This window comes from Pungitius pungitius, chromosome 6 (genome assembly GCF_949316345.1).
Source record: "Pungitius pungitius chromosome 6, fPunPun2.1, whole genome shotgun sequence".
Classification (NCBI taxonomy): Eukaryota; Metazoa; Chordata; class Actinopteri; order Perciformes; family Gasterosteidae; genus Pungitius; species Pungitius pungitius.
Genome location: NC_084905.1, coordinates 17,777,493 through 17,801,089, shown reverse-complemented (window position 1 = coordinate 17,801,089; position 23,597 = coordinate 17,777,493). Strand labels below are relative to the sequence as shown.

The 23,597-nt window shown below is 46.4% G+C and overlaps 1 protein-coding gene across 1 annotated transcript; it reads right to left on the bottom strand.

The window, feature by feature from the left end:
• Nucleotides 1-4,887: 4,887 nt before the first annotated feature.
• On the bottom strand, nt 4,888-23,403 carry LOC119196235 (calcium-independent phospholipase A2-gamma-like). The gene is made up of 10 exons (XM_037451767.2): nt 23,258-23,403; nt 21,673-22,977; nt 20,543-20,692; nt 19,570-19,721; nt 19,201-19,295; nt 18,303-18,474; nt 17,857-17,914; nt 17,545-17,736; nt 7,881-8,076; nt 4,888-6,383 (listed from the first exon to the last, which is right to left on the bottom strand). Exons 2-10 carry the CDS (start codon nt 22,918-22,920, stop codon nt 6,115-6,117), a joined length of 2,532 nt encoding a protein of 843 aa, XP_037307664.2. The 5' UTR covers nt 22,921-22,977; nt 23,258-23,403; the 3' UTR covers nt 4,888-6,114.
• Nucleotides 23,404-23,597: the final 194 nt, after the last annotated feature.

Sequence of the window (23,597 nt, the reverse complement as noted above, 5' to 3'; positions counted from 1 at the left end):
TGCTCCGCAGTGTCAGTTTATGTCATTAAACAGCAGGGAGCTGGGATTTTGTTTTTTAATTTGGCGGCAGTGTTATTACTGTTTATGTTAAGCATGGCAGAGATGCTTAACGCACGAATAATGTTGAACATTGAAATAATTCCACGCCTTAACGGCTTAACAATCCTGTACATTTTTGTTAATCTCGCACAGAAATTGGGAGAGAGGAAATCAAAAAACAAAATTCAACCAAAACATCAAATCTACACGATACTACTCGGCCAATAGTGCAGCGCTTTCACCTTGGACTTCACTCCAGCAGTTTTTAATTGCGTGGAGCCATTTGCATGTGCTGGTTCCCCACACCACCAGTTTGCCCTGAGACCCCGAATGCACCAATAAATCGTATCGTAGCCCATGTGACTTCAGAAGAGACATTTCCTCTTAGTTCAATCCGCCGCCAGCCCGCCCGCCCGCCACGCTCGCTTCTCTCAGCGCGTGTTACTCACGTGCATCATCTCTGGCTTAGCAGTGGTGACCATCTGCAGCCAAACACTGCGGAGCAAGTGAGATATCTGTATCTGTGATAAGCCCGGTTTGGCGAGAAGACGTGGTTTCTGGTTTGAGTTGGTTGACTGAGCTGAAACGAGCTGAAATTGGGTTGGTGCACATTTGGAGACAAACCAAAGGGCAGTTCATCAGGAGACGACCAAATAAATAACCCTTTTAAAGGGTTAACAAAGTCCATGATTCCCCCACCTACACGCCACAGCACATTCATTTCTCAGAACATCATCTTTGTTTGAGTTAATCCTGTTGTAAATTCTCTTCTGCTTCAGTTAACAGTCGGCCCTCATGCTTCAAATGTGTCAGGAGGTAATTCCCCGGTCGTCGATGGAACCAGTTTCCCTCATCATCAACTGAGGGGGCCCGGGGGATTCGTACCCACCTCTGCCTACGGTATAGGAAGTGCTGCAATCGTCCTCCCCTCTCATTTCCGACCGCCTCCAGACATGTCTGCATACTGCCTCTTGAATCTCATTAAAATATTGTCTTAATTTCCCTCATGCATATCATTGGTAAAGAGTTCAAGGATACAGCGCGGTGGGGACGAAGCACTCTGCAGTCAGGTCAGCGCTTTGAACGACAAAAAAAGACAAGACAATGCTTCTTCTGTGCCTCATCAATGATTCACATTCTGGTGCCCATTGCCTCCGCCAACGTTTTTTTCTTCACTGATTATGTCGCTTGGTTCCATCTTGAGACGGATGCAGCACCAGAAAGCCAAACACAGAAGAAGAATACACATATACATAGAGGTATCTGACTATTGGTGCAATATAAGAATAAAATAAAGTAAGATAAAGTAAAATAAGATAAAAATACACAACTAAGGATACAGGCTCCCAGTCGGAACCAGGTTCCAGTCCAAAACCACATCCCAGCCACCATAATGTCCATGTTGGATTCTAAATGTGGTGCATGTACTACATTCACAAGTTTATGTCCGAGACAGTAAGTCAGTTTGTTTTCCAAACAACAATCTTCCTATCACTTGTTTTTCTGTCACTCCTTTTCAAAACGAGGCAATCGCATTTTGCAATTAAACCTTACACAACAAGGCTGGAGGAACGCTTCACCTGTCACAACCTCCATAATACCTGTACCCGATACAGACTGCTGATACGTATTTATATTCAAAGTCTGGAAGTTTGGCCAAAGGTGTAAAATAAATCAAATCACTGATGTGATTACTGCTGTGGGGACGAGTTCATGAGTCGGATCTCTTTACATCAGGGAAGGACGCATTTCCTCTCTCAGTCTGCTGCATTATTACATTATGAATTCTCTATATTGAGTGGGAGCAGCTTTTACTGGCTTCCTAACGTCGTAAACACACAGGGGGCAAAAACATGACATGAATCCATTAAATATGGCGCAGTGAACAGACATGTAGCACTTGGGTTTTAGAATAAGGAATTTGTTTTATAACCATTATTCATGTGGTTGCCAGGCAAAATTAAAAAATCCTTTTCTGAGAAACAAGAGCTCTACATTTCCAGGCCCTTTAGTTATTTTCATCTCTCATTGGTGAAGAGCATGAACCCCTCATCCTCATTTTTGTGTCACAATTCACTATATGAATTTGCGCTGAATGAAAACTATACAGGACCAAACCATCAAAGAGAATTAAAAAAAAGAGTCAACATTGAAAGGTAAAGTAATCAGTGGCTGAATGAAGGGAAGTGAAGATGGCAGATCGCGTGCTTATTGTTTAGGGACACACAACGTCGACTCCAAAGCACAGTTTACTCAAGGAACCAGCCCTTAGAGTCAATAACCTCCAAAGCCTTACAAATATAAGGCCTTTTGAACTCTCTCAAGGGCTTGGCTGCACTGGGAACGTCCTTGGTAATCGGAGAGGAGAACAAGCGTGGGTTATCACGCTAACAGGTGTGCCGAGTGTGAATAGGAAACTGCAGTGTATTAAGCACCGGGGGCTCATTGAAATCACATCACCAATTACAGCGGCGATGCCATAATAACCACGTCCAAGGTGTCATGGCGTGATATTTGCTCAGCGCACACACACATCTCTGTCACGGCTTTCCTTCCCGTTTGTGTTACATGGAGAGTGTGGGGTTCTGAAGGCCGGAGGAGAGATCACCTTCCTTTGTTCTCTTTCAGGCAGGAGAAGGTGAATCAAAAAGTCGACTAACTCAGGGTTTTAAAATCAAAAAGTATTTAATAACTAAACAAAGAGTAAGGTCTACAATTACAAAGTGAAATAAGATTGTGAATAGTGATATATTTCGCGAAATAGAGAATTCTCCGACCAAGTCAAAGGCGACTTTTCAATACGGCTCCAGGAAAAATCTAATCTTCTTATTCCTTGGTTTGGTGATTTGAAGCTCCCGGGGGGGTTGTCTTCGGGGTGTATTTGAATGTCATTGGCTCCTTCCTGGTCCGGCCTTTTCACCCCTAGGTGTGAATCTGCTGCAGTAACCTGAAACCCTCTCTGTCTCTTCTGGCCCTCACATTCCAATGCATTCTTATGTAAACATCTGGCTTTATGCCTCAAAGAGTGAAAATAACATCATATACATAGTTTGTCTTCATCTTATAACTAGTACACTTCAATTACAACACAACATATAAGATCACAGTACTTAATGGTTTATCACAGTTTATCTGGTGCAACACATTGCCTCATGCGGCTGTCTTGCATCCAATTGCTAAATTAATACCTGACAGGAGAAAAAACTCCTACAAAAAACCCTCTCTGGGAAAAGTAGAAGAAATCCATCAAGACAGACTGTAGCTTCTGTCCCCAGGTTTTAACATTACATCATGACAGGATGTTAATGTGTACAGTATTTATATGATTTATATGACTTTAAATTGTTATTGTCTATAATACATTCACTTCATTCAACATACAAATGTAATATCTACTATCTAACATCACACAAACTACTATTCTATACTAAACATTGTTACACGTAATCTACTTCCCACCACTAGGTGTGCACTTCTACTTAAATCCCTAACAAGAGCAGCGGAAAAACTGAACCACGTGCCGATGACACCATAACTAATGACTACTAAAGGCCTGTAGCGCATCACCAAAAAGCCAGCGGGTGGTTTGAGTGCAATAAGCTGAGCGAAGATATTTTTAAAACAGTGAAGTCCTGATCACGTCTGGCAACGGCCTTCTCTCGACTCCCTTGGTCTAGTGAGGGAGAGCCTGAGTGGTCGGCTCTCAAGGACAACGCATCGATCCGCTCTGAGTACAGCATGTACATCCACGCGTCACGGCGGCATTCGATGGGCTTCAAAAGAAGCGGAGCCAGGGACGCCGCGTTCAAGGGCGGCCTTCGGGTGTCGCGATGGCGCTGCTGCCCGGGAGCAGCCGCCCAGGTGCGGCCCTCTCAGATGGGAAGGGAAGGGAAAGGGATTGCATTTGACTGATGGCCTGTAATGGATCATCCGGACGAAATAGATTTCATCGAATTGTTACACGTCAAAACAGAAGAAAAAACAAAAAGGGATTTGCGTGCTGCTGCTTACATGCACCTGGGCTGCCATACTCATGACTCCTGACTGATTGAGAGGAATCTTTTCTGCAGCAATCTCTCAAGTGACCTACTTATTCACTTTATGTACAAAAAGAATTCGAGGGACACAAGTGGCTCTCGATGACGACAATGTAATCGTTTTCAAAAACCATTGATCAAAAACATCTCTCGTACTCCTGATTAGAAATCTAAATATGCAATTGAGCTTAATCAGGACCCATGAAGACGAGTGAACAATCTCCATTGCATGATTTGTTTGCACAGTTGGCGGCTTCAGTACATTTGTAAACCTGTCTTTTTTTTTTGTCTTTTCCAGATAAGAAAAACAAAGAACTTTAAAGTTCACCTTCTACGCGCTTTGATGCATGTTTAAATTCCAGGTAAAACAATACGCGGGTCTGTGAGCGTTTTTCATCCCCCTCCTCAGACCCCCGCTGAGGCGTTGTATCACGGCGGTTCTCGTGCGCGGTGCCCCGTGTTTACGCCGGAGGGAGACGCATCCATCACAGCCGGGGCCGTTGCCCGAGTGCCTCGGCGAAGCCTTCGCACAGTCATCTCATCTCACCTTCCTCTCTTTTATCACAGACAGCTTGGGGAAGGATCTTCATATTTTGCCTCCCCCTGAAAAACACACTCCTACCTTTGGAGCAGGTAGGTCTAGATTACGTCTGGCTGCAGTGGTAATTTCAACAGAATTCGCCTCCCTCGGGCTGATCACCGTGGGAATTCCTGTAACAAAGTTGCATCATCAGCCCGGTTGATACTGACTGGTTTGCTCAGATCACAATTGGATAATCCTCAAATAATTGGGAGGCAAGATGCAGCGAAATTCAGTCATGGGTTTTAATTACATACGCTCTACAATCAGTCTCTACACATAATCAACAGAAGAGTGGAATTATATCAGAGTCAAATCTGCGTCCACTTTACCTCAGGGAGTGACCGACCTGTATCGGTTATACAGTACTGAACCAGGTTAGGCGTGAATGTCTGAAGTGCATTTTTGAGCCGTACATCAATCAAGCAGCAATCGGTTTCAATCCGGTCCCTCGGCCCAGGTGATTTTAACATGCGTTATAGCACTTCTAAATCCATAAAAATCAAACAATCAAGCAGATAAGGATAAAATAAATTGAAAACAAGTGAACTAGTGAGGCTAAAATAACAAATAGAAGTTACCTGCTTATGCCAGCATGGCTCCATTTACATGTACATGCTGTTAATTCATCCTTAGTTATTATACAAATAAATATTGAGGTAAATCTTTGCAATGTACACTTCTTAAAATCTTAAATATAACATCCATTTAGAACTATAGCATACTGTAATGATTAAAGGGGAGCTTTTATGCTGCAATTGTGACTATTATTAGTATACCATGAAAACAGTGCACATTTTAGTGATTACATTTGAGATTTGTCACTTGCATTTAGTGCTCAAATACAACCATTTAATGGTTGTTTTTGTGGACGCACACTAGTGGTGTTTTTCCTGCGTCACAGATTTGCAACTCAGTTTAACAAATACTGCATTTCAACACACAAACATCTCCTCGACACATTTTATGTGAAAGTGGGAAAAGAGGGTACATAGACTCGGTAAAACAATCCATTACACTATACAACTTAACAATATTGTGTCTATTTTAGGAAAAATGTTTACTTTCTATCTCTACAAAAGCAAGAGAAGATTGGTGCCGTTCTCTCATCGTTACGTGGTATCAATTTTCAATCTTCTTGTTTGCGAGAAAGACATTTTCTTAAATGTGGAACTGCTCCTTTAACGTTACGAGCTGCATTGGCCAGCTGGTAGAGAGATAGATATTCCCTATATTAGGAGTTCTCAAATCTACATGTCATTTAACACATTTCCTTTACAACAGCTACAATGTCGTCAGGGGACAGACTACTTACTTCTGTGTTGTTGTTTTTTTATTAAAGCTACAGGTCAAGAGGTCAACAACCACGACACACCAACGATGATAACACGACATCTTCGAGGCTATTTAGAGCAAGAGGAGAGTTTCCGTGTGAGGTAACGGTGGCTTGTGTTGGCCCTAGATTTTGGACGAGTTGAAGTTGTACATGTTGGCTCGGAGGCGGGCCCACTCCGTCACCGTCTGAACCGAGCTTTTCTCTCGGGTGAGGAGCCCGACGACCTTCTTCAGCTTCTCCTCGTTCCTCTCCAGGTAACGGAGGCCGTCCGCCTGCAGCAGGCTCAGCTTCTCGTGGCGGCTCTCGTCCATGGAGATGTCCTCGTTCATGAAGGGGTTGAAGCGGAAATACGTGTCGGGGGGGAGGAAGGCGTCGAGCATGGCGTGGACCTCTGGAGGGAGGAAGAAGGGAGGGGTGGGGGGTGGGGGGTGAGGTTGCATCAACATACGGACAGAAACCTACTGTTACGAGTGAGAACGGATGCGGGAAAAAGTCGCCGGTCGCAGCGGTGTGAGCGTCAGAGGGTCACCACCGCAGGCGGAGTGTGTGAGGTAACACCAAGTGAGACCGCCTGTCCTGCCTATCACGACCGCCGTCAAGCGCTACGGCCGAGGGGGGGGGGGTTTCAAGCCGACGGCGGCGAGGAGCAACAAAACAGAGATCGTGTTCCCTGAAGGACGCAAAAAAGGTCGTTTCCTCCTGTCTTCATAAGCAGGGATTTCAGCTGCCTGCGATGATGTGAACCAATCCAGCCATCCAGCAACGTGGATACACACACACACAGGGTAAACATGTTTACATTCCTGAGATGAGGCAATGTCTTCATGTTGAATAAATAAATATTTGGTTAAAATGAATAGGAAATATTCATTGGCAATAACCCGAGGCCCGCGAAACTCCAGCCGCACCTTGTTCTCCGTGGGCAGGGGGAGAGCGTTCTGCACCTGGCAGCTGCGTGAGAAGCGGGACCAACCCGCCCCCCCCAGCCAGCCAGCCGGTTCTAAACCGCTCCTCGGTCTTATGGATCAAGGGAATCTGTGGCCCGCTAACGATGAGCGAGTGACTTCTTTTAGTGAGCGAGAGCCAGTTTCATCAGAATCCGTTTGCACCCAACGCCCCATTAGATCAGCCTCATCCGTCTCAGGCAATAAGCCGAGCTCTCCTGACACACCTGAGGCACGGCCGGGGGGGTGGCGGGGGGGCTCGTGAACACAGAGGGAGGCCTTGGAGGAGGAGAGAATGTGTGATTAACACTCGTGCTAATCTGCGGATTCGGAATAACAAAACCTGTGGGATGACTCGGCGGCGCATCGCCCCCAAACGCAGGAGGGAAAAACTGCAGAAAAGCAGCTGGGTCACCCGCCGCACCGCCGCCGCGGCAGCAGGGACGGGGCCGAGGCTAATTCAGGCGCCGGCGGAGGTGCCCGTGTCTGGAGGCGATAAGGAGACGGAAGAGGTTGCCACCACTGAGTCACAATGGGACACGTCCAGAACCAAGTCCTCCTGCCCCGCAGTGTTTTCTACACCGGTTTAACCTTCAGGGGCTGACATTTAACATGAAGATAACAGCGCCGCAAACAATTCACAGACAAGATGGCGTGGCGGCTCGTCCCCAAGTTCCTTCGGTTTGAAATCCGACCTGAGCGACCGGACTGAGACGCGTCGGCAGAAATCAGATTGCCGGACGGCCGCCCGCTGGGGTGTGTAATCAATTTGTAAACATTGCCTTTCATGCGTTTGCTTGCGGTCAGGAATCTCGAAAATCCATGTGGATCCCACGTGTCCAATTAAACGAACGACAGCACTTTCTCTGATTTGTATGTTAAATCCACATTTTAAAAAGGTGTTAACGCGATGCGATCGGAGCCGCCGAGGAGCTCGTACTCACCCTCCGTGTCCGTGGCGCTGCTGATGACGTTGGTGAGTTTGGTTTTGAGGCTGGTGTGGGTGGTGTTGTTGTTGCCGGGAGTCTCGAAGCGGCCCGTACCGAGCGAGACCACACACTCCAGGGGCGTGTCGGGCCACAAGCACTTGCACTCGTGGATGGCCAGCGCCGTGGGGTTGTTAATCAGCAGGCCGCCGTCCTGTGCACAGGACAGAAGAGCTGCCTCGTTTACACTGTGAATGGGTTGGGGGGGAGCGAGGGGGGGGGTTCTGTGCCAAGAACCACAGTCAGCGAAACCAATTAATTGGCATTTGAAAACACAAAATCTTTCATGGATTTCAACGCTCAATAGCTGACATTTTTGAAGAACATGTGAGGAAACAAAAAAAGAACAGATGGATGAGCTGCTTCTAAAGTCCACAAAGCGTAGAGCTAAATAGTCCCCCCCCCCCCCCTCTCTCTTCCCTCAGAGTTTCAGTGGGACTTGCTTTGATTTGAACAACTGCCCAGGAGGACTTTTGCTTTGGATCCATAGTCTACCCAAGGCAATAGAGGTAGGCTGAGAGGGGGGGGGGGGGGGGGGGGGCTCTGGAGATTGTTGAATAGGCATGAGGCTGAGAGGCTGCAGGCTGGCAGCAGGATCAAACACACAGGGGCCAGTCCTCATTAAAAGAGGCCAGGCTGGGACACACACACACACACACTGCTTGTTTACGTGTTTGATCGAGAGCTCTGCTTGGAGTCACTGCATATAGTAATGTGGCTACGCGTTGGTGACAGCATATGTCACATGGATCCAAACACAATGGGCCCCCTGGGACGACAGGGGGGGGGGGGGGGACATCCCATCTTTACAAACAGATCGGTGCTAACACGGAGCCGCATGCGTTGATGATGGCGAGCTTGAGGGCTGCCCACCAGGAGCGGGACGGGGAAAATTGCATCAAACATCCAAATAGCAGGAAAACAGAGTTACAAAAGGGAATCGGTTATCGAAGTTTGACAGAACCAAGTGACGGGTGAGGTCACGCAGCTGTGTGCTTCACATGTGGCTTTAAATAAATTGGTTCTCTATTTGAAAAAGACAAAATTAAAAAGATTACGTGATAGTAGAAGTTAGGACTGACTGAGGCACTGCAGTGGAAAAGGGACTTAATGCAACACTAACAAATCAAAGACCTAAATTTATTATATGTATTTTCCAAACCCGTCATGCATTATATAAAAGGACAAAAAAATAAATGAATATATTATTGATGAATCAATAAAAAAAGTAATTGGTTAGCTATTGGTTAGCTATAAAAACAACCTCATGAAAGCCCCAGATGAAGGGTCAGAGAACGTGCCTGTGCCACATGACCTGCTGATGGGGCTAGATGAAAGGTCAGGGGATCACCAAAGTCATCAGGAGTCGTCCTTTGGGCACCATGAACTTCTGTAGTAGTAGTAGTAGTAGTAGTAGTAGTAGTAGTAGTAATTGGCAGATACAACAATTATAAGTCAATCTGAATGGATTCAGCCTTCGGGGACCTCGAATGACAAGATGGTTGATATTTTAGTCCGAGCGGTGAACATTGCTGAGTTGGCTAAAAAAAAAAAAGAAGAAAATCTAAAAAATGACAAAGGCAAACTCCTTCACTACCCGGGATAATTAACTGTCCAAATCCCATAAAACCTTACAGTAGTGTATTCAGATGGTTTCCTCTGCGACTCAGACATCCGACTGCCTCAGATGGAGGTCACACAGAGAAGGTTTCGCTGTCCCTCAAAGCACAGAGGAACTGCCGAGTCAGCCGGTGGCCCAAAGCAAGTCGTTTGAGCACCAGCGGTGAATCCGGCAGACCAAGAAGTGAGCGCCTGGATTGGAGGTGATCCTAATGGAGACTTAGAGGGAACCTTCCCTGCTGAGGAACCCAGCCGGAAAACAAAGCAACTCAGCGCTTTTGTTTATCGCTCCCGTCACGGCGAGAGGGTCCGTTCCTGAACTAAACGGAAATTTACGGCAGCGGACGGAGACGAGTCGCGGGCTCTTTGTGACGAGGGGGGGGTGGCGAGTTTCACGAGCTCAGTGGAACCAAAGCGTGTAACATTAGATGATGACTGCACAGTGCTGCCCACTTGTCTCCATATCAGTGCACCTGCTCGCACAATTCTTAGTCGAGGCCTTTTCTAGGAAAGTCTGATCGTTTTATATTTATTTTTTCCCGGGAGTGAAGACGCTTTGCGGCGCTGCTGGAGGACAGTAGGTGGGGTTTATCTGTGAGGGGCGCTTTTCCAAGAATCAATCATTTAGAAGATAATTTGCATTTGTTTTCGTCCCCGCGTTGCTGTCATGAACAAACAAGCTCAACTGGGGAAGGAGCCGTCGGCTCCGATCGACACTGAGAAAACGCTTTGGCAGAGTCGGAAGCTGCTGCTTCAAAGCCTTTCAGTCAGATATCCACTCTTGGCCCACCGCCACCTTCTCACACAAGGGATTCCTGAGGGCCGGGGCACGTTTGGACGTAGACTTAGAAACAATTGTCTGCTTAGGACGAAATGCGAAATGAGCTTTGCATACAAAATGGCCAAAAAACAAGCCGTCCGTCAAACGCGCAGCACGGGGAGGGGCAAAGGTCACTTCCATTTGTGTGGATTTAGAGCTGTAACGCTGCTCAAACTGACAATGACTCGGTGTCACTGGGAGAGAACGTGCCATGCGTCATTGGATAAACGTCCTCGGAGGGCACAACCCTGTCAGTCGAGACCATGTGGCCCTGGGTTTAACCTCAAGTCTGAAAGGAAACTGAATTTGGAAATTGAGAGTTTGAATAATACCTTCCTGAAAGGCTTAATGATTTCCTTTGACGGCGTTGCTTGATTCCGAGAGGATCACAGCTCTTCTGGCCTCAACCCTTTTGCCCTTCAGGGTCCCGGCGGCCGATTTGCAAAAAATTCGCTCCTCAATTCCCAGTAGCTCGAAAATATACACTTTTCAGTTAATTAGGGCTCCTCCCACACCTTCAGGGTCCTGTTTCCCCTCCTTCCTTTGGGGCGATTCATAAGGCTTTCTGAAATAAAACTACAGAGATGACGAGAGCTGTGGTAAATAAAACAACATCAAGCCATGATTTACAGGGCCCTTGCTTTGCTGGTTTGAAATTCCCCCGGCTGTCATTAACTTTCGGGGGGCTTATCTTCATTGTTCCAGTTGAAGCCGCCGTGGAGAGGGATTAGAATAGGAAAGAGGTGCTATCGCCAGGATCAGTGAAAGTCATTTCACGCCCCAGTGTGTGTGTGTGTGTGTCAGCCTCCCATTAGCAGGGACAGCAAACTCAACTCCTTTCATCCGCCGTGCCTGCGTATCTCTCACCGCCGCTCTAACCCGAGCTTCAAATGGCGTGTTGAGCCTTTTTTTGGGGGGGGGGTGGGGGGGGTCATGACAAGCAGACCTCAACGGGAACAGAGGGCTCGCTCAGATCCAAATGAGGTGAGCCCATCGACGCGCATCCGGTGCAAGGGTCCACGTCAACGACCCGATGAGCAACCGCAGTCATTAGGACTCTGTGCTGGACTCATTCAAATGATTAATTAGGGAAGCGTTACATAAGTCGTGGACGTCCGATCGTGCCGGCGACAATGGCCGCACTGTTTTCCCAGCGACGGTCATTCAAAAAAAAGCAGAAGAAAACTCTCAATACTAATACGAATCTTCCAAACAGATTCACGCCGTTTGCACATAAAAAAGCAAGTTCTCTCCGTTTCTCTCGATTGAATGGACAAAATAAGTCTGCTCATTGGGCGAAGTGAATATCCACATGAAAGGGCCCCATTGTCACCAGCGAGGATGAGAATGACAACATGGCCAGTGTGTTGAGAGCCACTCCTCAGGTCAAGTCAGAGGTCTCCATGCCTTCATTATGCGATTACGCCGACGGGTTCTCCTCTTTGCCTTTTTGCTTTACGGGTCTCAAAAGGGTCAAATAGAGGCTGTCAATAGAGAGGCTCGTCCTTGTGTTTGCCCCAGGCAGGCCAAGGAATGAAGATCTACTGTTCACGGTTACCTCTTCCCACACACTCGGTGAAGACGGGGACCACACATGGACACCCAGGACGATGAATTATGCCTGCAGTCTGAGGCCGTTACAATCAAACGGTGCACTGATGTGAACGGCTAAGGAACAGCCTTGCTCAAATTTACTCTAGCTCCAGGTTCCCTGGATGCCTTCCGTAAATATTTGACAACTTCATATTAGACGGCATCATTTTTCCGTCCATCATCGGCGGAGCTCATTTCCCTGCTGTGCAGAGGAGACGTGAGTGAGAACACTTGCATACCAATACGACGGGAAGGTTCCCAGCAGGGTTTTATTCCAGTGAATCTAAGGGGCCACTGCAGAGGGACGTGTGGGGGGCTTTCACACAGTAAAATAACCAGCGGACTGACCTAATCCCCGATCAAGTGTTTGCAATGCAATCAAGAGCTTGTGCAGGAGGGAAAGCGTGAATACAAACAGAACAAAAAGAGTGGCCGGCGGAGGAAACGAAAAGAAAAGTCGTAATGAGAGAACGTATGTACTCGGGGTACAAAGATCCCGAGCAGGAAGCCGTCTGCAGAAAGGCCTCCAAAGCCCGAGCTCCGTCCCCCGACAGCTTGACACAGGAGGAGGGGACCTGGATGAGGAAGTGGGTAAAAAAAAAAAAAAAAGCTCAGATTTATACTCCGTCGCCTCCCTGAATCCACCTACTCTCCTCCCCTCAGCCTCATCTGAGGAGCACTGCGGGTGCTGAGCGCGTAATTCACAGCCAATAAATCCACCTCCGGTGGCCTTTAAGAGAAAGTAAAAGAAATGGTGATCCAAAAGGTTTGGGTATTTTTGGACTGCACTTAATCACGCGAGACCGTATGCCACGTTCTGCTCTCTTCTCACAGGGAATCATAACAGTGTGAGTCCTTTAGCCAAGGCTGCCACATTTAATGACTTCTTAAGACTCATTTAGGTCTCATCCCCTCTGTCGTCTGGGAGCAACAGGAAATATAGAAGTGCAGCTGTGACCTACTCCGTTTCTGGCTCTGTTAACTCCCTCCGCGTCTCTCAAGAGCTCACACTCTGCTGGTGGCCAACCAACGGCGTGCCTCGCATCGAACGTTGGCCGAGGCGGGAACAAAACATGCTCCTGTTCCTCCGCCACCGCCTCAGGAGACGCCATGGCAACGGGGGAAGGACAAAATCGGGGCCCTCCTCGCCATTCCGCGCATGTCCTGGCATCCACTGCGAGACTTCTGAAGGCTTCCACTCCTGTGTTCTTCGGAGCAGAGATAACGGAGCGAGCTTTGATGTGGAACCACCCTCCCTTCACCAGGACGTCCTCTCCACGGCTACGGTAGCAACTGTGAGGCTGTTCTGCTCCAAAAAAGGCCTCGCTGGAAGGTTACAATATCCCTTTCGCTGAATTTCTGGCTCCGTCAGATTTTCAATTTGCGGAATCACCAAAACGTCAACAGACAATCGCCCACTGTGTTGAAAGGCTGCTTGAGAATCCCGGCAGTCTCTCAGCACACGGCGGAGCGGCCGCGTCGCTCTCTGCGAACAAAAGGGCGGATTGTTTAGTGCTCGGATTAAGTGGAAAACCGCGTGGGCGTCTGTGGAAAGCAGCGAGATGACTCTCTCTCTAGGGAATCCCGACACCACACAGGCTGCGCGTTATGCCCATGACTGCGGTCAGTAGCTCAGGCAGCCAAAAGATGAGGCCGGGGGGGCATTGGGAGGGTGGCGAGGGTCACCTGGAAAGTACTAAACTAACTGAAAACGTAGTTGACAGGAGAGTTGAAAGTGAATGTTAGAAGGAGATTATTATTCTTATTCTCTGGCGTCATCTTGGATTTCAGCGTCTGATCATTTTTAAACACATCATTAAAAGGAATTTTTAAAAGGAGGCATTTTTTTAAGTGGATGTCCAAACAGTGCTGATGCTAGTTGATATAATATTTGAGGCAATAACTTCCCCAGTGCGTGCGCTATCGATCGAGAAAGCAGAGTTCTCCTGCTGCACAATGTGAAGCAGTTCCTGCATCCAGCGGCCTCATTTAAATGATGAGTGGAGTTGGTGGAAAGGAGGAACTAATACTGTATGGAAAAAAAATGCCCTGCTCTTTGCCTGTGTTTTGTTTTCACCAGCATCCCCAAAACATGAATGCAGAGAATTTTATGGACCCCTGCCACAGTCTATGCAGTTTGCAGCCATATTTGATCACCTAGAAAATACAAGTCCAAAGATCAGCGGTGGAAAGAGGAGAGGAGCTCCAGGCGGGTTGTGCCTTTACTCAAATTTCCCTGCGACAGAAAATGAACCCTTCTGCTGCAATGATGATTGGAGAGGAACAGATCATGAAAGGAGCAGCCGAAAAAAGAACATCTCTGTAATAAAGCAATAAAGACAACGAATTCAGAACAGAAATTTTGTTTTCCATTATTTTGATATTATTGAGCAATACTTACTGAAGAGGATCTTAAATCATGAAATAAAGATGCTTAACTTTTGTTGGCTGAAGCACAAGATGTGGATATACGTGACTCATATATGATGGTGTCAAATCCTCCCACGGTAAGAAGTTATAAGGCACAACATTGATTTGTCTTAATTGCCCGTCCTTTATGAGTGGGATTCGGCGGTGTGCAATGGGGGGGGAAAAGAGCTGCGGCGCACTAATGAATGCAGCATGGCGTCGGCGAGCTGAGGAGATCTCCCACCACAGGTGGGTCTTCATCAGCCAGTCCCTTTCATTCCTCCCCAGTCACCTACACTACTAAGGCAGCTTCCAATTAAGAGTGCGGGAGCGCCGCCGACGCGGGAGTCGGCCTTTTGATGCAAAAACACATGCTCGTTGCAGTCTTTAAACCCTCCCATCTGAGTTTTGAATGTCAATTCAAGGAGACGCTGGAATCGGGATGTGGCGGCTTTAAACGGCGGCTGCGTCGCCCGAATGCTCAGATGGAAAGTCGAGCGTGATGTCTGGCAGCTGCGTTTTGCTCATCTTCTTTAGTTGAACTTGAAACTCTATCCTACCATGCCGCCGCTCAAGTGCTTTGTTGCGAGCGAAAAGGTGGGGGCAAACGGAATAGCAAAGCATATTGATTAGTCAACTGGTACAGTGGAGCCCCGGTCTGTTATGTCACGGATGGCTAATGCGTACCCGTGTAGTGGTGATGGATTTGAGTGCATCTCACTGCGACTCACTCTCCTGTTAAGATGTAACTGAATGGAAATGAACGGCGACAGGAAGGAAAGGGGAGGGGAGGATGTTTCTCTTTCAGGCTGAAGGAAATACTTCACTCTCCATCATCAACGCCGACCGTACATGCATTTAAATCCAGAACCCCAGCACTGATAAGCACTGGATTATTGTAGCGGAAGACTCTGGTTAAACTGTCACTGCTTGTGTAAAAGTGCGAATGGGAAACAGAGCGTGAAAGAAAGCATGAGTGAAAAAAAAAAATCGCTATATTTCACTTGCCAGACCAAAGGCCTTCAAGCTGTGTCCACGGTGGTACACTGACAACTTGTTTGTGCATTTATTTTTATGCACAATAGCATATGGTTTAGAGTATTAAAGTGTTATACAATAGAAAGATTTAACAGAGGAAAATGTGTTTTCCCAATAATTTAGACCCTGACTAAGTTATTTTAATTGGATTGGAAAAGGGGACTTTATGTTTGAGGGAAACCCACAAAGACTGTGTATACACACACACACACACACACACACACACACACACACACACACACAGTAGTACAGTACTTTTGGACTCGACTTAATTAAATGTTGTTTTGACCCTTGAAAAAAAGAAGATGGGGCTCATGTTTGCTTAAAATCAAATCTAATTGGATGTTGGAAAATTGTGTTGAGTAATCACTTATCCCAGATAGGCATATTTCTGCACTAAAAAGGAGTAAATTCAATAAACTTTTGTTTTAGACAAAGTTTCAAACAAGATATAAAGAACCTTCCAAAAAATGATTTGCTTCCTCTTGAGATAAAGATTTCCAGATGAATAAGAAAAGAAAACACAAAATCACGTCTGGATGGTTCAATATACACTCACCGGCCACTTTATTAGGTACACCAGTCCAACTGCTCGTTAACACTTAATTTCTAAGCAGCCAATCACATGGCGCAACTCAGTGCATTTAGGCATGTAGACATTGTCAAGACAATCTCCTGCAGTTCAAACCGAGCATCAGTATGGGGAAGAAAGGTGATTTAAGTGACTTTGAACGTGGCATGATTGTTGGTGCCAGAAGGGCTGGTCTGAGTATTTCAGAAACTGCTAATCTACTGGGATTTTCACGCACAACCATCTCTAGGGTTTACAGAGAATGGTCCGAAAAAGAAAAAACATCCAGTGAGCGGCAGTTCTGTGGGCGGAAATGCCTTGTTGATGCCAGAGGTCAGAGGAGAATGGCCAGACTGGTTCGAGCTGATAGAAGGGCAACAGTGACTCAAATAACCACCCGTTACAACCAAGGTGGGCATAAGAGCATCTCTGAACGCACAGTACGTCGAACTTTGAGGCAGATGGGCTACAGCAGCAGAAGACCACACCGGGTGCCACTCCTTTCAGCTAAGAACAGGAAACTGAGGCTACAATTTGCACAAGCTCATCGAAATTGGACAATAGAAGATTGAAAAAACGTTGCCTGGTCTGATGAGTCTCGATTTCTGCTGCGACATTAGGATGGTAGGGTCAGAATTTGGCGTCTACAACATGAAAGCATGGATCCATCCTGCCTTGTATCAACGGTTCAGGCTGGTGGTGGTGGTGTCATGGTGTGGGGAATATTTTCTTGGCACTCTTTGGGCCCCTTGGTACCAATTGAGCATCGTTGCAACGCCACAGCCAACCTGAGTATTGTTGCTGACCATGTCCATCCCTTTATGACCACAATGTACCCAACTTCTGATGGCTACTTTCAGCAGGATAAAGCGCCATGTCATAAAGCTGGAATCATCTCAGACTGGTTTCTTGAACATGACAATGAGTTCGCTGTACTCAAATGGCCTCCACAATCACCAGATCTCAATCCAATAGAGCATCTTTGGGATGTGGTGGAACGGGAGATTCGCATCATGGATGTGCAGCCGACATATCTGCGGCAACTGTGTGATGCCATCATGTCAATATGGACCAAACTCCCTGAGGAATGCTTCCAGCACCTTGTTGAATCTATGCCACGAAGAATTGAGGCAGTTCTGAAGGCAAAAGGGGGTCCAACCCGTTACTAGCATGGGGTACCTAATAAAGTGGCCGGTGAGTGTAGGTAGAATTAAAATCGAACTAGAGCGGGTGAGTTATTGACCCTTCAATGTGTGCATGCAATGCTGCGATGTCATATTGACCTCTTGCAATGTGCCAGTTTTTTCAAAAAAAAAAAAAAACTAAACCATCCACTCAGAAGGCTGCCGATGAAATCCTAAAAGAACCCATTAAACATTCATCACGTGCTGTCACTCAGCCACATAAATGACATGTCCTCATGGAATTTAAGCTTGTGTGACAGTGGTGCTCATGACACTCGTCCTCGATAAAAGCATCCGCTAAAACCTTCCAGGGAACCTCCTCCACCACCACCCCGCCCCCCCCACCACACTTTCCACAACCCAGTTAGTGCTGTGAGTGGGACAGACCTGGTGGAGATCGTTTCCCAACTTGAACTCCTGGAAATAACCCGGGGCTGCTGACGTGGCCCGGATGGCCTGCCACAGCTGGTGCTGGGAACCCCCCAGGTAGGGCGAGCGCATCCCGGGCAGCAGGTTGTAGTTCCTGAACACGTAGGCCTTGAGGCTGCCGCGGTTCACGATGGTGCTCACCGCCGCCACCTGCAAGGGGCGGAGGAAATGACGGAGAAGCGCACTGTCTCAGCACGAGGCGGCGTTTTGCAAACAGAGCATGCATTGATGTCGTCTCTGTACTGTGTGAGGCCATCTTCGAAAGCTCACCTTGGGGCATTCGGGGTCCCTTGAAGTTTCCACCAGAAGCTGAGAGCCCATTTTCTCTCTGTGGAATGGAGAACAGGGGTACGTTATTGGCTTTGTGAATTCAGGACAGCATCTTTTGTTGCAGACGTCTTCCTGGAAGCTTCTCAGAAACCTCCTGCATATCACTTAATGAAATTTGAAAGGATTTTATGTCTTCCATAATATTTTTTCCAGCGAACAATTTGACTGCCCTTAAAATGTTTTTAGGCCATCTTCAACAATGTCTTCATATTGGGTGACCCTTGATAAAAAAACCAAATAAATTACTGTTGCATGGCAACGCAGTACACTTTAAAGAGCAGGCTGGCTGTTTCCTTTCATCAACTAATAATACCTATTAGGTAGTTCCTTTCATTCTCACTTCCACATCCTAATAAAAGAAGCACAAGCGCCACAAAGGAACTGACCTGAGGATGTTCTCCCAGGCTTCGCTGTCGTAGAAAGCATGGTTCCATCCCATCTTTACAGTACCAACGATGACGTTCTGCTTGAAGACATCTGAACCCAGCTTACGGTAAAGGTCGTCACACTCGTTCAGAGGGATTTGGAACACACCTAGCATGAATCCTAAAATAGCACCTGAGGAGTAACACAGGCCAACATTCACAGAGGGGAAAAGTACTAATAAAAACACTTTTACACTATTACTATTACACTACAAGAAAATACTTCATCTCTGTGGTGAAGGATCGCTGCGAGGACAACCCATCCACAACAGAACTATGAGGGCAGAGGTGGGGTGCTCCTGAGTGATGTGGGTGATCGACCTCACCAGATGAGGCCCAGATGGGTTTTTGAATGTGTAAACATCAGTCAATCTAGCAGACGGATTACATCATGCTGCAAAACATATTCACTAATTGTAAAAACAAAAGTGCCTCCAACTCCAACTGGTGGGGATTAAGACGGGGAGAACTGATTGGAACTGGGGACAAACACAAACTTCTGGCAGTGATTAAAGGCCACAGTTCATCTGCTGTGAAATGAAAGCAACCAAGTGGCAGGTGGAGAGGACAGATGGAGGATGGTCCACAGCATCCCCTTGTGGTCAATTTGGATCCAGGGGAAAATAATATTTGAATCCATAGAAAAACCACAATGAGGCAATGCAGTTTCATGGCAAATAGTTATCGGTTTAACAATTTTAACTGATTTAAACAGTCTTACTGTGGCCTAACCTGGGCGAAGAAATACCATAACAAAGCAACAAATGGGTCTGGGTTTGTGATCAGGGCTAACAGTCCCTCATGCAATGCCCAAATAATCCAGACACATGCAGGGAAGTTGGGCAGTAGGACCACTCACCTGTGCTGACACCACAGATATAATCAAACAGTTTGTAAATAGGTTTCCCGGTCAGGGCTTCCAGCTTGTGTAACGCCTGAAGTGCAACGAGTCCCCTGCAAAACACACATACAGCACTAAATGAAGACGAGGACAACCACTACATACTTTCTAAAATGTGACAGCCGATTTATTTCCCACAATCATAAGAAATAGATGGTGTTGCATTGAACTCAATGTTTCTCAGGGCTACATTTACAAACAGAAGACGTGAATGGCTTATCCAAACACGGCCTTAACTCCCAACAAATGCTATTTTGTTCTATTTGGATAAGACGCAGCAACTCATACCTAAAAGAACATTTTTAAAAACTGCAGAGCTGAACTTACCTTAGCCCTCCTCCATCTATGGACAGTATCCGGAAGCCCCTTCCTTTCACAGGTTTGTGGTAGCCCACCAGAGCGAGGGCCTCTCTTACTGCCGCCCTCAGGCCCGGGTCGCTGGCCTGTTTCAGACGCAGCAGGCAAGGAATGACCTGTTCCTGAAGAGCACATAAACATACCATGTCAGATGTGGGAATGCACACACATTCACAGAGGATTAACATTCCTCACCCTAGTCAACGGTTTGAAAGGTTAGCACTGAATTAGCTCCTCACGCCATCACAGATAAGGCACGGACATAAATAAACACTGCAGTGTGTTCTCAACACGTAGAGCGGTCGCTGAGCCTGGACATTAAACAGAGTGATGTGTAACCCGTAGCCACAGCTGACAAATCTACATTTGCCTGTTGTGGGAAAATACCAGAACACAAGCAGGTCAACATTGAGATTGTTTACACGCTACGGCTGTCTGAAAATTCATTCCAACAAAAACAGGGTTGTGTATGTGTAAAAACCTGCTGCTGTAAACAGTGTCATTGTATGCGTTTCTTCCAGCTCCAAAAACAGCATCAAATAAGTTGGCTTTGAGTTTGTTGATGCACCCAAATATCTGGGCATTTGGCATAAAAACAGGTTTCAACAAAGGGTATTGAAGGGACCACGTAGCTGTTCTTCCAATGATGCATCAACATCTTGTCTTGATGCCTTTCGGTCCATAAGCATGATTCCCTTTCTATACCCAGGTGATCTCTTCTGTAAAAGCATGGATTTGTTTCTACTGCATAAAAGGATGGTATGTACCAAATAGGCCTGCACAGGTCAGATTTTATGTATAACTCTTTTACTTTCTTGGCACGATCAGCATCACAAATGAGATTTGTTTTCCCCTCGATGGGGACTAGTTCAACTAGTTTCAATGAGCGAGTGCCAAACTTAAAGACTTGTTGCTTCTGACCGCCGACGCGTTTCCTTCTCACCTTGACTGCAACACCACAGGTTTCTGGAAACTCCAGGAGATGGTAGCTGAGGTCCTCTACTCTGTTGATGTAGACTCTTACATCCGATGCCCTGTGGAGAGCCTGAACCAAACCCCGGGTTCGATTGTCCACACTGACCCTGGCAATGATCTGGAGACAACAAAAAAGGGGCAACCAGTGGGGTCCAGCTGATTACGGCTCATTCAAAAAAGTCTGCAGAAGAAAATCTGCTCAAACATCCATTGTTTATTAGCTAATAAATTGCACCTAAGGGAACTACAGACTTTTATCCACATTTTCATTGAAAAGGGTAACCGTCATTTCTATTTACAATATGTGACACTGCAGCTTATGAACGTTGTCACTGTAGCTTTTTATTTTTATTTTTCAGGTGACGTACCAAGATGAGAAGCAATCAGTGATCACATAAATGAATGTCCAACACTTCCCTTGACTTAAATCCCTAATATTCCATCATATCACAAGTTGATCATTACATATAAAAGGAAGAAGGTTGAACCCAATATTTCAATTATAAGCTCCACTCAAAAGTGGAAGAAACCATTCAAACACGTTTTAAATACTATATGAAGTATATCTAGGTTACTAAATGTCATATTGTAAACAACATATGAATGTATCAATCATTGACAAAATATTGTCAAAAGATTTGTATTGGACTTTGTTCCTTTGATAATGCTGATATTATGTTTGCTCTTTGGGTTCAATTTAACAACATGAACTACAACAAAACTTGATGACTGATCTACCGAAAATTAGCCAAAGTGAAGTGATGTAGTATTAAAAAAAAACACACACACACCATTAGTTTCTGTTTGCCTGTTGTGTTAATTTTCCCAACATTAAAGCATCAGCAGGCTTGGCCTATAAAAGGTTCATATTCAACGGCCCCTCGAACTCCACAAGGGGGGTATGTTTTTTTAGATAGATTCCCAGAACTCAGGCAGCACGTCGACACGCTACACTACCCTTACACATATGGAGCAGCAAGAGCTCTGCTCAATGTCTGGACAGTTGGCAGCCTGCTATAATTAGACATATAACTTGCATGCAGAGATACAAATAAATGTGTACATATACCACTACATATCACTTTAACATAGACCTACCTTCTCTCTTTGAAGTATTAGTTTCTTGGCCTTCTCCTCTGCAGTTTTCAGCTCATTAGTAGTGGTGACCTCAATCGGTTTGACTGGTGCATCATCAGTCTTCTTTACCTCCACTATAGCACTTTTAGGACTTGCTGTCCTAAACCTCGGAACCAGGGGAGTAATGTAGCTTCCTACAAAGGCTTGTACCGTGGGTGCCGAGTAGGACAGGTAGTGTCCTAAACCCTTCTTCGTGGACGGTAGGGTAACTGGAACGGCAGAAACTGTTTTACCAGGTACAGGCATGAGGTCACTAGTTTGTGGGCCCTGAGAAGGAGCAGAGGAGGAGTAAACATTGTCCACTTTCTTGACGTTTGTGCTGCTGCCAAAGTAGGAGTTGATGTGATGGGCCAGATAGTTGTAGGTCTCATCCAGGCTCACTGAAAAGGTGCTGGGATGGAAAAGTGCTGTGGTTTGTTGGGAAGTTTTCCCCTTGCTCTGATCATCACTCAGTGAAGGTTTCAGCTCCTTTTGCTTCCCGGCAGAACTGGCTTTAACGGCGGGAACAACACGTCTCAGCCTTTTCTCCTTAGGTTCCCCCCCCACAGCCAGAATTGTGGCAGTGACGGTCGCTTGAGAAGGATTGTGAGAATGTGTGGCGGTAGTGGCATTTGCATCAGATGTAGCAGCAGACGTAAGAATAGATGGTTTAATAGAACACGAGCCACATATAGGTTTAGGAGGATTAGATGTTGAATGGGGAGCCACGTCTGTAGGCGCAGGAGTAGGTGAGACTGCACTCTCCTCTGCTTTTTGGGTGGACTCGACACTCGCTTCACCCTTTCTCCCACCTTTTAGAGCATTAGGCTTGAGTTTGGCAATTTTGGAGAGCAGCTCTGTGTGTGTCCCGCTCACGGCCTTGGAAACTGTGTCCAGTGTGTTCCTGACCCGAGACATGTGTTGGCTCAGACCAGCAGACCACCGGGAGGTCGAAGTGTTCAAGAAGAAGGCGCTGTTGTGGAGTCCAAGCCGCTGTCTAACCTGGTTAGCTTTACAGGGCCGTCCCTTTCGCCCAGTGTTCCTCAGGTGGTGGATGTGCCTACAGCTGAGATAGCCAACCCTGTAGCAATAAGGCTGCTGTACATGGACCCTGCAGTGAGAGGTGCCAGGCGAGGGAAGTGATGCTGCGGACTTGTGGGCTTGGGATTGCGACGAATGAAGTGCTCTGCTTAGTTTGTCCCAAGTTTTTGGGGCCCATTTATGACTCATTCTTCCAGGTCACAAGGGTTTGTGAAATCCACATGAATATTAGGTGTTTGCATTAACCTGGTAATAAGGAATTTAAAAAAAAGTTATGGATAAATGTGAGAGAATAAAAAAAGTTAGCAGGAAATTTATGAAACATGTCATGACGTGGAATAAAACTACTAACACTGGTCCTAGAAATGCCTTAGGCAAGCTAACTTAATATCTAACGTTAACGTTAATCACCATAACACTTTCAACATCAGCAACTACCGTTAGCTGTTAGCGCCTCTATCGAAGCTAGCGTTAGCTAACGGTAACTTAGCACCGTAAAGGCACCACAAAACATAAAAAACCGTACCTGTTTATGTCACCGTATCATGGAAGCCAGAAAGACGGTTATACTTTCATTGAGTCGCCAACCTGCGTATAGGTTCACACAAAAATATTGCTCCGTAAACTATGGCAACACACAGTCCCTTGATTTAACACAACATCCTTGTTGACGTGCAACGTCAGTGAAATGAAAAACAATGATTACGTAACCCTCTCTGTGCTCTGGGATTGGCTGAGTGTCACTCGAGCCCTTGAATGGAGCGTGCTGATTGGTCGAGGAAGTACTCCCCACCTTTACATCGAAAGAGGTTGAATTTTCGAGTACACTGAGTTTAAACCGGTAGGCTTAAGGGGAGGAGGAGTCA

Bases quoted from the DNA above. Each gene is read 5' to 3' on its own strand.
- LOC119196235 (XM_037451767.2), bottom strand. From the start codon at position 22,920: ATGAGTCATAAATGGGCCCCAAAAACTTGGGACAAACTAAGCAGAGCA. The intron at 18,475-19,200 runs GTGAGTGGTCCT...GTTACTCCTCAG, and splicing joins TATCTGTGGTGTCAGCACAG to GTGCTATTTTAGGATTCATG. The intron at 8,077-17,544 runs GTCTGTCCCACT...TCCTGTGCACAG, and splicing joins TGGGAAACGATCTCCACCAG to GACGGCGGCCTGCTGATTAA.